The sequence below is a fragment of the Eptatretus burgeri genome, chromosome 10 (assembly GCF_056783735.1).
Source record: "Eptatretus burgeri isolate ZD-2024b chromosome 10, Ebu_testis_v1, whole genome shotgun sequence".
Lineage (NCBI taxonomy): Eukaryota > Metazoa > Chordata > Myxini > Myxiniformes > Myxinidae > Eptatretus > Eptatretus burgeri.
Genome location: NC_140970.1, coordinates 11,452,427 through 11,467,068, shown reverse-complemented (window position 1 = coordinate 11,467,068; position 14,642 = coordinate 11,452,427). Strand labels below are relative to the sequence as shown.

Sequence of the window (14,642 nt, the reverse complement as noted above, 5' to 3'; positions counted from 1 at the left end):
GGGTCTCACTATCTGCCATGACTTTTCCTGGGAAAGCCACATTTCAAACCTCGCCTCCAAAGTCAGTCGCCGACTGGGAATCCTCCGTCGTGCAAAGTCTTTCCTCGGGCCTCCTGAGCTCCTGACCACTTACAAAGCTTTTGTCCGTAACCTGATGGAGTACTGCTCTCCCCTTTGGGCTGTTGCTCCTGCCTCCCACCTTTCTCGGCTTCACGCTGTAGAAACTAGGGCATTTCGGATCTTTGGCATCTCCCGTGATGAGGCTGAGTCTTTGGACCTCTCACTCAATCACCGCAGTTGGTCGGTGGTCTTTCTCTCTTCTACCGTCTCCTCTCCAGCCTTGCCCCCCCCCCTCTGCTGTCTCTGCGATTTGTCCCCACCACATTTCCTCAGGGTGCTCAAGGTCAGCCAACAACCCCCTGCTGGTAAAACTACCAAAATCACGAATCACTGCTCACCTTCACTCTTTCATTCCTTTTTCCCCCGCCTTTGGAATAAACTCCCTCACTCTGTTCTTTCCCATTCTTCCCTCCAGGCTTTCAAAACAGCTGGTCACCACCACCTCTTATCATCCCCCATCCAAATCCTCAATCTTTTCTACCTCCGATAATCCACCCAAGCCCACTTCCTTCAAATTCCCTGCTTTCCTTCCTGAAAGTCCCTGTAATGTCCATCTTCTTTTCCCCATGTTCCCCGTCCCATCCCTCTCCCTTCCACAGATCTCCTAATGTGTCTGTTCCCCACTGTTTTGTCCCTCCCACTCCCGCCCCTCTTGTCTCATGCCCCCTTGATGTGCGTTGTGTGTTTGCTCTCACACGAGCCTCGACAAGGTATACAAAAAAAAAAACAAAAGGTAAGGTGTGTTTTTGGGGGTTGGTTTGGGGGGGGGGGTCTGCAATGTGAAAATGATAGGCCCAGAGAACAAACACCAACTGATCGCACATTCATCTTTTGACAAGACCTTCTCACAGACATGACAGTCACAACACATATATCTAATACTAGTGTGTGTGTGTGTGTGTGTGTGTGTGTGTGTGTGTGTGTGTGTGTGTGTGTGTGTGTGTGTGTGTGTGTGTGTGTGTGTGTGTGTGTGTGTGTGTGTGTGTGTGTGTCTGTCCTCCATAACTCCAAAACCATGAAACCTTGCAGCTTGAAACTTTGCGTGCACACTAAAGGAACTCCAAGGTAGTGCATGAATGAAAATAGGGTGTTTGGGTTAATTAAAACACTCCTTTTGAAGATAAATAGTGGCTTACCTCCATGAAAGGCTTATCCTTGGTCAGCCCAAGTTCGCCTGGCAGGGGTCTTAGCCGCCATGTTGATTCGGCCCATTCAAATATGCCTTGCCTTGAAAACACTATCTTCTCTCACGGACTAATTAAAGCATATGATGTTAATATTATATCGGATTTGAGAATTGCATCTCGTGGACTAAATAAGTGTCAATCTGGAGTGAAATCTGAAAGTTTTAACAAATTAGGCATTTTTGAAACCAAGTGTATTTATTTATTTATGCAAAGCATTAAACTTCACTTTTTCTCCTGTTTGGCCGATTATGTTGATTGAAGAAAAGATTAAGGAATGTGAATAAAGTGAACTTCATTGAGTCCAACAAAAATAACCATTGGGACTGAAGCTTCTTTTGCAAACCATGGTGAAACAGTCCACAGAAGGTCCTTGTTGTTCAGCAATTACGGACGCAGTTTGTTTTTTCACCTTTTTGTGCAATCTGCTTTATTTATAAAAGATCAATATAAATCTAATAATGTACCGACAAAACTTCCAACCTCAAATCAAATCTCATGTTCCAAATTCCACCATGTTGGTTTGACTGAGCAATGCATTGACTGACTTTTTGTTTGTTCTCTGTGGGAATTGAATTTCGCTGATTTTTCACTTGAATTCCACATTTAAAGAGCAATACTGAAAGGGAAATCTTGGAGGTTCTCCTTTCCATGTACTTTATCCGTGCAGAACTTCGTACGGAACCTGTGAATCGATACATTTCAAATCCCTTCTCGAATCAATTGGTGCATCGAATGGCACATCATCCTGTCATCTTTAAACGAATGATGAGCGACTATGTGCTCATTCGATAAGCTATTGACGGATATAAAATGAAGCGTTTCAAACTTGTCTGGTTGTGTGAAAAACAAGTTTTATACAAAATGCAGTGCAGGAAGTCCCGGGGTTTCTAACAATTGTTTTGTATGACTCATCGCTTGCCAACCCCGCCATTCCTAATCAACTGTTTAATTGGAGTGCTTTCTTGAGTGCTTAAGCCACTTGGTGAGCACTCTACAAGCTGCTTGGTTGTTTATTTCCAAGCCAAGGTCACACACAGAAAAAAGTATTTGCACCGTTACTGAATACATCGATGACTTGAACAAAGTTTAGGCCCCACTTGCCTGCGTTTGCCCCCGCGTTGTCGTGCGGTGCCTTGGGTGATGGCTCACCCACTGAAAATGTACAATTTTATTTTACACCACATTTCCCTTTTTTGTACGATCTTTCATTATACGACCTGTCACATATATACAGTAGATAGATACATGTAAAAAATTTAACATTTTGTTTTTAAAAGTTTCTTCAAACATTTTGTTGGAGTGCTTGCATGAGTGCTTAAGCCACTTGGCGGGCGCTCTTCAAGCTTCCATGCGGACACCACAGTGCAGTTCTCCGTGGGGGCATCTCTGGAGTTCGGAAGGAAAAATTTATTGGATTACAATGAGTAAAGAAATGTTTTCAGTTGTTACAAAGCAATGAATCGCCACATCACTGCAGGATAGCCGAGAAGTACGCATTCTCGCTTTAAGCTGTCTTGCCTGGGTTTGAATCCCGACACAGGTATAAACTTTTCACAGGCAGTTTGATTCATCAATGTGTATGCCGTCTCTCAGATGGACGTTAAACTAGAAGTCACATGTGCCGGAACCGCCCCTCTCCACCTCCTCTCTCCCCTCCCCTTTCCCTCTCTCCCCCTCCACTCTTCCCTCCCCCTCTTCCCTCCCCTCCTCTCTCCCATCCCCTTTCTCCCCCTCCTCTCTCTCGCCCCTCCCCTCTCTCTCTCGCCCCTCCCCCTCTCTCTCTCTCTCGCCCCTCCCCTCTCCCTCTCTCACCTCTCCCTCTCTCACCTCTCCCTCTCTCACCTCTCCCTCTCTCACCCCTCTCTCTCTCTCCCACTCCTCTCCCAAGCTTATTGACTAACAATATTTTGTGACATATATTTAAAAGTGTAACGAGATAATTGGACATGACAGTGGCACGTGAAGTCCATGTTCATGTTCACCGAGTGAGACATCAAATATACAGTGCTTTGAATTTATGAGAAGAATGAGTGCAGAAATGTTTTTCAGCAAAATGCACAGTAAAAGGAACAGGGGCCACAGTTTCAGAGGAGAATAGAGTAGAGTTCAGATGGTAGTAAGACAGAGGTCTTTCAATCAGAGAGGAGTGAATACATGGAATGGTCTCCCTGGGAAGGCAGTGGCAGCAGAAACAGTTGGTAGATGTAAATTTGAGTTAGATATGTACCTCTAAACATTGGAGATATACTGTAGGTGTACATAGGTATTGACAGGACTTGTAAATAGCTGAGGTATGGATGGGTGATTGTGATGTCTGATTTTCTTGGTTATGATTGTGTTGTGGTGATTGTAATGGGTATGGATGGGTGATGTCTGTGAGCAGGTCTTGTCAAAAGGTGAATGTGTTGGTGGTGTTTGTTCATCCCTCATCCTTCCACTGTATTCATCCCCCAGCTCCCCATCCCCAACTACATCTTATTTCCAAAATAAATAAATAAATATTTTTCTTTAATCAACATAAATGTATTTTTATGTGTCTATATATCACACTGGTGAGGTGCCTGTACCTGACCCCACTGTTCTCCCCATGTCTTCTCCTTCACCCCTCCAGGAGTTGATAAACTAATAGATTAGATAAATGTGGTGTTGATATAGCGCAGGCAGGATGTGTCAAATGACCTCCTCCTGTGTTAAAGTTCCTTGTGTGTGTGTGTGTGTATATATGTATGTATATATATATATATATATATATATATATATATATATATATATATATATATATATATATATATATATATATATATATATATATTGTTGTGGTTACCAGATTCGCAAACCACCATTCAGGTCCCTTAGGTGAGGTATCTCGGTAAGTACATGTGTAGTTAGGCCCAAACCCGTTGTCTAGTGGGAATACATGTCATTTATACGAGCTGCGACTCTTCAGGATAGCCGTTTTTCTTTTACTATCTTTATTTTGGACCAACCGCCATGATCACAACCACAACATCAACCACCGACCACAACCACCGCTTCACCACAACCGCCACGACCTTTACCGTCACAACTCGCCACCATCGCATCACCGTCATCTCGCGCCACTCATGGGCACCGATGCTGGACTCGTGTAGGGCGCACGTTGAACAGCGTGTACAAAACCACGGATTTTCTGCTTCAAAAACGGATCAAAAACGACACACGCCCACTTTTTGCCGTCCAATCGGTGAGCGAGGGGCGATTTGGCCCCGCCTCCAGAACGATCGATATATGCAAATTTGTGGATCAAAAAGCCTTCACGCCCACTTTTTCTCGGGCCAATGGGGAGCGAGGTGAAAGGTCAAAGGGAGGGGGTCAAAGGCGAAGTTACGGGGGGGATAAAAGGACGGTGTTCGTCAGTCAGAGTCGGTCGGAGAGTCAGCAGAACGAGGTCGGAGAGTAAAGAAGAGGAGAGTCGGAAGCAGAGGGTCAAGACTTCGCGGGCGGTGGAGCTGCTCGTCGTGTGCGTTGGAGTCGGAACGGAGGGGACGGAGCGGTGGAAAGGCGGCGACACCAGACGAGGGGGTGCTCGCGTCGTGCAGGAAGCTGCACCCGAAGGAGGCCGACAGCGCGACCTGGCCGAGGTGGAGACGCTCGTCGCATATAATAAAGATCCTCTATACCCCGAGCATCAGCAACCCCCTCCTGTTTCCCCCCGCGCTGAGATAGTGCGACCAAGGGGGCCCCGTTCCCACCCCCTGCCAGGCACTGTCCACGAGGCCCGCGGGTTGCGGGGCCATCGCCGCTCCGCGTCTCATCACCAGACGGGTAGGCCCGACCCGGTCTCGGCCCCAGGCCTACCTCATTCTTGGGGGATTTCTTTTCCTTGGTTTTGGGTATGTGTTGTCGGCACCGTCTGTGAAGTAGAATTGTATAAGTGTTGCCGTGTGCTCGGTAGTCGGTATTAGCTCTGCACTGTGTTTTCGCTTTTATATTTGCTTTTTGTGTAAATGGAATTGTGTTTTCTTTTGTGTGCATTTGGTGGAATTGTATTTGTGTGCTTCCCGTGTGCCGCGAATAAATGTGCTTTATTTTTGAACTGTTTCCCGCTTCGCTTCGTCTTTTTCCCCATTGAACCCCCATCTTGCTTCACGTAAAGGGTTGGTAGTGGGCTGAGTACGCCCGATAATTAATCGAACCGTCGAGGTCGACGATAACACCGCTCGGTTATTCTGATAGTACGGAACGGGTCGCTTAAGTGGCCCGTGTCCGAAGTCGACCTGCGGCGAGGTGCGATCGCCCGGTCTACCCTCCGCGTGGGTACTTAGGTAGTTCGAATTTGGCGAGCAACCCTATCCCACGCGGGGGCTGATTGGCTCGATCGCGGTGAGACCGAAAGGTCCACCCGTGACTGGTTCCCGGCGTTAGTCCGAGAGGGTCACGACTGGATTGTCCGTCCGGTGGGCGACGTGCCGCGATTCGAGTTACGTGGCCGTTCGCACGCCGGCGGGCGCGAAGACCGCAACAATATATATATATATATATATATATATATATATATATATATATATATATATATATATATATATATATACACATATACATCCAGTGAAGATAGTGCACACCTCCTTTCAAAATTTTCATCTTTTGTTGCCTTATAGCCTGGAATTAAATCAGACTTTTCCCACCTTTATTTACACATCGTAACCCACAACTTCCAAGTGAAAAACAAATTAAACAAATTTCAGAAAATTACTTAAAAATACAAAACTAAAATATCTTGGTTGGATAAGTGTCCACCCCCCGAATAAAAGCAATTGTAAATTAGCTCAAGGGGAACCAATCACCTTCAAAATCACACACCAAGTTAATTGGCCTCCACCTGTGTTAAATTGTAGTGATTCTGATTATTTCAGAATAAAATCAACTGTTCCTGTAGGTTTTCTTTACTAATTATGCATTTCACAGCAAAGACTCAATCATGGGTACAAAGGAGCTTTCAAAAGACCTCTGGGATGAAATTGTGGAAAGGCACAGATCAGGGGATGGGTATAAAATATTTCAAAGGCCTTGAATATCCCTTGGAGCACAGTCAAGCCAATCATTAAGAAGTGGAAGGCGTATGGTACCACCAAGACCCTGCCTAGATCAGGCCATCCCTCCAAACTGGATGACCAAGCAAGGAGGAGACTCATCAGTGAGGCCACCAAGAGGCCAATGGCAACTTTGAAAGAGCTACATGCCTTCATGGCAAATACTTATCACTGTGTGCATGTAACAACAATATCCTAAGTCTGGCCTATACAATAAGGTGGCAAGAAGGAAGCCATTACTCAAAAAATCCCACCTTGAGTCCCATTTGAGATATGCAAAAGACCTCTCTGGAGATTTTGAAGCCATGTGGCAAAAAGTTTTGTGGATGGAACTAAACCGAGATGGAACTTTTTGGCCTAATTGCAAAACATTACGTTTGCTGCAAACCCAACACAGCACATCACCCAAAGAACACCATCCCTACTGTGAATCATGGTGGTGGCAGCATCATGTTATGGGGATTTTTTCTCAACAGAGACTGGGGCACTCGTCAGGATTGAAGGAAAAATGGATGGAGTAAAACACAGAAAAATCCTCGAGGAAAACCTGCTGCCCTCTGCAAAAAAGCTGAAATTTGGACTGAAGTTCACCTTTCAGCATGACAATGACCCGAAGCACACGGCCGAAGCTACACTGGAATGGCTAAGGAACAAAAATATAAATGTCCTTGAGTGGCCCAGTCAGAGCCTCAACCTAAATCCAATTGAAAATCTGTGGCATGACTTGAAGATTGCTGTCCATCAACACTCCCCACGCAACTTGACTGAGCTTGTACAGTTTTGGACAGAAGAATGGACAAATATTCCTCAATCAATCCTCAATCAAAATATATTTCTCAATCAATCCTCAATCAAAATATATTTCTCAATCAAAATATTCCTCAAGAGACACAGCTCTTCAGTCCGGTCCATTCTACTGCCAATGTTTGTCTTTGGAGATTGCTTGGCTGTGTGCTTGATTTTTATACAACTGTTAGCAATGGGTGTGGCTGAAACAGCTGAATCCATCAATTATAAGGGGTGTCCACATACTTTTGGCCATGCAATGCATCTTCACATGAAACATTTAAACCACCTGGTGAGTTTGTTTGAAGTGCAAAAGCTGTTTCCCAGACAGAAACCACACAATGACATCGCAAGCAGTGTAAGGTTGTGTCTGAGTGTACAAGTGGACCTGACCACTTGCTACCTACATTTTCGGCAGGAATTTGGTATTTGGCCAGGGTGCCAGCGATAACTTGCCGACTCTTTGTGAAAGACACAGTGGGATCTTTAATTCCACCAACGGCCAGTGATGGCAGACGGATCCTCTGGTTTTACATCCTTCAGATGGACGGAGCACACACACCGATACCTTGACCTGTCTTCGAAACACCAAGACGACCGTTTATAGTGGGGTTGAGATTTTAATCCCAGTGTAGATATCTCAGAACACAGTTCGGATTCCTATGTTTGAATGTTTTTCCGTTTTCTTGCTAGTTTGTCGGTTTTTTATTTTTATTTTTTGGCATGGTCCTCATCATGCACCGTGTAATACACAGAGCGTCGTTTCTGTCAAAGCAGTTTCTTGGCTACAATTACATTCCAGGACGGGTCGACGCTCCGACACAAGATACTTGATCGAGTGTGCATTAACTTTGTTCATGATGCTGGCGATAGCTCGCCTACTCTTCACAAAGGATACCGTAGGATCTTTAACGTCTACGGACTAATGCTGTCAGATGGCACACACATTGATGTTTTACCCTGCATGCATAATACCAGGATGACAGTTTATAGCTTTGCTGAGAGTCAATCCCAGGCTAGACGACTCACAGGTGAGTGTGCATACCTGTAGGCTGTCCTGCCAGCCCTTATTTGACAGAACATAATTATTTTAATTGTTTGAACAACCAAATAGTAGAAAAACTTATTTTTTTTAAAATTCATTGTGCATTTTATTTATAGAATAAAGTACAAAGTACTTGAGTCTTGCTTTTTTTCAATCACACAGCATCAATTGTTTTAATTCTCAGCAACTAATCGACATCAAACAAGATCACACGATAATGTAAGTTAATCGCACAACGTTTTTGCAATGCAGCTCCAAGCCAAATAAAAGTGTTCCGCTTCTCAACATACTTGGCCATTCTGTCATTGTCAGTCATGCAGGCCCCAAGTTTTAGCCGAATGACGGATGAACCACGGATTGTCCAGCGATCTTCACCAACGGCTTTCAGTAAAGATGGGGGTCTGCTGCAGCAAGTGGAGCACGTGCCGGCTGGCATCCGTACCCCTCTTTGTGGTCACTGTGGCTCTGTGATACGGTAAGTGGCTGACAACTGGACATCTTCATGGCGGTTACTTTCATGTTGTTATTTGTAATTTGCCCTTTCCTGGACATTCCCTTCAATTCGCTTTGTCTTTAGTTTCTACTTTTTTTCCTGGGCAACTTGTTTGTTTTTTTTTGCAGTGACGGGATTGGTAAATCTACATAATATTCCGTTTTATTGAGGTGGGGTTTCGAGGTTGGCTCGAGTACAATTCGATTTTTGTTTCAAAGAGGTTATGGCATTGAAGAGAGTTATACACTGTGTCGGTCCAGCCCGCCTCAGTAACGCTCTGACAAGCCCCAAGGGGCCTGTGTTGCTCCAGGATTTAAAAATGGCAACCTTCTTTTTTTTTTTCCATCTACCTTGCATTTCAGCCAAACTCACCCCTTCCCCTTTGCCTAGACCTTTTACAGTGCACCGCTGTTCACGTTTACTCACAGAGCTCTATTGTTAAAGTGTAGCGATTTGTTGAATGACTAATGGCCCTTCAGAAAGGGCTGCAATGCATGCGCCCAGCTTGGCTACACCCCCTCCACACTGGAACAGGCCGCGGCTGTTTGGCAAGGCCTCACGTCTTGCCGCTGTGACAAAGCCAGCCTTATGCGGCCTGGTTTTGGCGGAGTGCTCAAAACTGGAATTCTACGAGGAGCCCACTTTCTCCTCACGTCGCTTAATTTGCTGTCCTCTTGGAATCGTCTTGGGGAAAACATTTTGCTTAAAAACCACCCTATGTGCATCAGGCCACGTCGTGGTCATGACCGGGACATTTTCTGCTGTGGTCATGTTTGGTTGCGCTACATTGCATTTTGCTGCTGCATTGCAAACCCCAAACTGCAATGATAATGCCATTGGTACCTCAGGCCATCGACTGGAACATGTGCACGTTGTTTAACTGATGAGGATATACCAGGCCTTTGTGTCACAACACAGGAAAAGGAAAAATTGTGGGTTTTTTTGTCAATCAATACTCAAATTTTTTTTATCAATACTCAAAAAATAATCAATTTTTAAATCAAATTAGTTTGGAGAGCCTTCCAAAGGGTGGTGGGGGGGGAGGGAGGAGGGGAGGGAAGGGTGAAAGGAAAAATGGAGACGAAGGTGTTTGGTTGGGGGGGAAGGGGGAGGAATATATATACAGTATATGTATATATATATATATACATATACTGAGCTCATGAATAAAGGATATTGTTGACCCAAAGGAGTCGGATATTTTTTTTTCTAACCTTTACTATTCGTTCCTCTGCTGAAGTTATCTTCAAGCAAACCTTGTAAAGGTAAAACAGTTATGCCAACCAATCATGTGTATGAGGATGAAGGCCCCTCAAACAGTTTGCCATGCATTGCACAGACAATGATACGATAATCACAATGACCAGGTTTGGGAATACATTGTCTTCCCCCCCCTCCCCCCACCACCCCCAATAGACATGTTCAATGGGATACCCATTCCCCAACCCCATCCTCTCCCTTCTCTTGCCTTTCCTGGCCAAAAGTAAAAAAAGAAAAAGAAAAATTAGAAGAATTCTAATCCTGACCATAACACGAAAGTCTGGCCAAAACATTGACTCTTAGAAAACAGTAAAGTGAGCAAACATCCATAACTTCACTGGAACCAAATCGCAGTGTCGACGAGTGGCTGGTAATGTTTGTGCGAAGCCAAGGGATTTTGCGGTTGTGTTCAGCCATGCCCTCACGGTGATCTGTCGGTTGACAGCTAAGTGTTTCCATTGCGTACAAGTGTTGTGGAAACAGCACCTTCATGTTCTTCCAAACTCTTCAATCTTCCAAGTCCAGCCCCGGTTCACCACCTCCCCCCCCCCCCATTTCATTATTTCTTCAACTTCACCGAGGCTTTTCATAAACCTCCCTGAACCTGTGAATAACTTTTGTGTTGCCACTGAATTTGTTTTTGCTTCATTCGAATTAATGTCCTCCATTGTCTGTGTGATGTTTTCATTTTGTTGCTTTCTGTTTTGTTTTCTCCGTGTTAAACCAAGAAAGAATTGCAGCTCTGTATTGTTTATTGAAACTGATATCTGCTCAGTTTATTCATCATTTCAAAGAAGAAAATAGGCAAATATTCTCACCATGTACTTTCAGCACCATTTTGAAGATTTCTTTCTCTGAGCTTTTTCTTTGCATCAAGGTGGTGGGAAAGCAAGATTGAATGATTGAATGAATCATTCATAGAATAGTCATATCTAACGTTTGAGCACTGTTTCACAAGTAACATATATATATATATATATATATATATATATATATATATATATATATATATATATATATATATATATATATACATACATGAACATACACATACATACATCCATACACACATACACACATACACGTACACACAATCAGGACAGACTGGAGGTATGCACACTCACCTCTGACTGGGTTTGAATCTCGGCTCAGCTATAAACTACCATCCTGGTGTCTCACAGGTAGGGCAAGGCATCAATGTGTGTGCTGTTCCTCAGATGGATGTTAAACTGGGCGCCCCATCTTCTGGCATTAGTCGGCGGATGTTACAGATCTAATGGTGTCGTGAGTAAAGAGTAGGTGAGCTATCGCCAGCACCATGAACAAATTCCAAATTATTGCTCTAACCTACAGGGGGCACTGCATCAGTCGCATGTCAATGCTCTCAGCAATGATGCAACCAGCAGCCACAGGATATATATATATATATATATATATATATATATATATATATATATATATATATATATATATATATATATATATATATATCCCTTCCCCTGCCACCTCCTACCCCTTCCCCTGCCTCCTCCCACCCCTTCTCCTGCCTCCTCCCATCCCTTCCCCTGCCTCCTCCCATCCCTTCCCCTCCCTCCTCCCACCCCTTCCCCTGCCTCCTCCCACCCCTTCCCCTGCCTCCTCCCACCCCTTCCCCTGCCTCCTCCCACCCCTTCCCCTGCCTCCTCCCACCCCTTCCCCTGCCTCCTCCCACCCCTTCCGCTGCCTCCTCCCATCCCTTCCCCTACCTCCTCCCACCCCTTCCGCTGCCTCCTCCCATCCCTTCCCCTGCCTCCTCCCATCCCTTCCCCTGCCTCCTCCCACCCCTTCCCCTGCCTCCTCCCACCCCTTCAGCTGCCTCCCCTGATTGGTGGAGGTTGGCTTTGGGACTTCCCATTCTCTGGGAACGTGTACAGTGCAAAATGCAAGTTATCTCCACAGCTGACTTGTAATACCCTCTGCCACCACCATGAGGTGGCACTACATGATACACATTTACATCTTCCCCTGCCTCCTCGAGAGAGAATTTTAGTCAACCTTCCCTGTTGAACCCCCATGACTACAGGTGAAATGAAGTAGCCCATGTTAACCACGAGGTCTAACGTGGTACATGTGTCAAGTTTGGTGGCAATTGGCCCAGTGGTTTTGGTGTGGTTGATGTTCCACACAGACAGACAGGGACAAAAAATGACATTTATTTATTAGATATACACATTCACAGAAGTTCTTTGTTTGCAAACCCCAAGTATCTTCAAAGTTTCCTCAAAGTGTGTTCCACATTATCTGTAGAAATAATATGATGATAATGGTTTACGAAAAAAAAATAAGTGACCACTATATTCGTTATTGTTGTGTGTCTGTCTGTCTGTGTCTGTCTGTCTGTCCCAAGCATAGCTCCGTGGGTTTTGATCCGATCCTGATAAAATTTTGGTGGGAGGTTTATATCATGATCGAATTGTGTTTTCCTGAGAATGGGCATGGTGCGCCCATTATGGGCGGAGCCACGCCCAAAAAACGTGTTTTTAGGGGGTAGCCGATTTCAATTTGCATCTTCTATGAGGGGTTTGTCGAATCTGACAGGGGTTTCGGTATTTGGTAAGCCCAATGGCACCTGCATAGCCCCACGGAGCTCGATTTTTCATTTTTGTCCCAAGGTCAAGGTCACGAACGAAGAAAATTGCGAATTTTGACATAAAAATCATACGACTGCCCAAACTTTGAGAGCTTGGATGACAATATTTTTTATGCATAATCTTGATGTTTTTCCCCACCTAAAGTCTTGAAACCATTCTTCTCTATCACAAACACCTTGCCCGTGGCGCCCCCTTCAAGTTTGCTTTTACGCCGATTTCATCAAAGTATGGATAATCCGAGGAGTGGGAAATGCCATGTAGCCTATATGACGCTATATTGTTTCTGGAATATTCCAGAGGAAGTTTTGCACCAAAGGTCATAATCCTTTACCTTTGACCTTTAAAGTTCACAAAAGTCAAATTTTCAAAGTTGTGTGAATCGAACCGCGTTTTCGACCTTCTTCGACGAACTAACTCCAATAAGCTATAGCACGTATCCTGTTTCCTTATTTTAATGTCCACAACATTGTTTTTTGACCTTTAAAGGTTATGCAAAGGTCAAATTTTGAAAGTTGCTGAACGAAACCGGGTTTTCGACATTTTGCAGCTAATAACCTGTCACTCGTACCACATCATGTTGATCATTTTTATAACTTGGTCAAACATTATCACATTGTCTCATTCTTGACTTCTGAAACAATCTACATCGTCAAATACCGCTCATGAACAATCGTCGTCTTCAGACTTGTCTCTGACTATGTTTGTCCGGTTTCATATATCCTCTGTCATTGCTTCACAGATCATCACCAAACTTTGTAGGCATAATTAATGATGTCTTACAATTCTGCTTATGGCATCTAAGTTTATTTCCAACTTTTATTCCGTTTGGCCCAGTCGAAAGTAGACTATTCTTAAACTGTTTACCATGCCCAATGATGTCATCGCATTCTGGTGGGCAGTGCTTCAAGCCCAACTATTACAGGATTGTTGTTGCTGTTTTTATTATTATATAAGCCCTCCCATCCATCCTATCAAATGCCATTCCATCCTATTACCCATCCTTGACAGGTATGTCTGCTAATTTTACAATATTTGAATGGGCATCTCTATCATTGCTAGACCTGGTCCTAATCAAAGCTGGGCCTATCCAAACTCATCCTACTCACTGGCAGTCTTAATAGCCAGGATGTTTAGTTTCTATAATGGAATCATTGTGGTTCTTGAAATCCACCAAGAGGTTATGGAATATTGAGGTTGAAAATAAATACATAAATAAAGTCTCGACAATGAATTATCTACTTAGTTATCCCTTTTAATATATATTTTTGGGCCTCTTTCTGGACAGAGGCCCTTTTTTGATTGCAGAAGGCCGCTCGTGGCACAAGGACGAGTTTTGCTGCTGCCGCTGTAAGCAGTCCCTTGCTGAAATAGGCTACGTACCTGAAAGTGAAAAAATTTACTGCCAGGGCTGCTACGCACAACTGTTTGCTCCAGCCTGCTCCAAGTGCAAAGAGAAGATCGTTGGGGTATGCTTTGAGACTGGGCCGTAGCATGGGTTTTGGGAGAAGATAGAATGTGGGACAAAATATGGATTTACCTCTGAGTAATAAATCTTCGATAGGGATGTGGGGACTTTTGCAAGTATGCTGAAGAGAGTCAAAAGCTATTGGTGCATATTTTTCATTATCAGTATCCTGGGCATCCATACATTTGTGCTTTTATTTACCTCGGCCACCGAAGGTGGAAGGTGGTTCTGTTTTCACCCCTCTCTGTCTGTCTGTTTATTTGTTTGTTTGTGTGCAAGATATCTCAAAAACTTATTAATGGATTTTGATGAAATTTGGTGAAGAGGTTGGGTGTGTGACGAGGACGAACTGATTTAGATTTTGGTGAAGATGCAGACCCGCATCCGGCTACGAGAACTTTTTAAAAGTGATCCTTCACCATTGAGAGAGAGGGCTAAAAATTGTACATAGCACGATATCTCAAAAAGTTGTTTACGGATTCGGATGAAACTTGGTGGACACGTTGGGTGTGTGACAAGAAGAATTCGTTCGATTTTGGTGAAGATCTGAATACGAGAATTACTTAATTTTTGAAGTGGTTCTTCAC

The 14,642-nt window shown here is 44.2% G+C and overlaps 1 protein-coding gene across 19 annotated transcripts in view; it reads left to right on the top strand.

The window, feature by feature from the left end:
- LOC147017947 (PDZ and LIM domain protein 5-like) overlaps positions 1-14,642 on the top strand; it is a 102,038-nt gene that overhangs the window by 70,261 nt on the left and 17,135 nt on the right. For all 19 annotated transcript variants that reach the window (XM_085897079.1, XM_085897075.1, XM_085897065.1 and 16 more), the window contains 2 exons: positions 8,520-8,682; positions 13,876-14,056. In XM_085897079.1, coding sequence (XP_085753205.1) covers positions 8,520-8,682; positions 13,876-14,056 — 344 coding nt within the window. The remainder of the gene's footprint in view (positions 1-8,519; positions 8,683-13,875; positions 14,057-14,642) is intronic.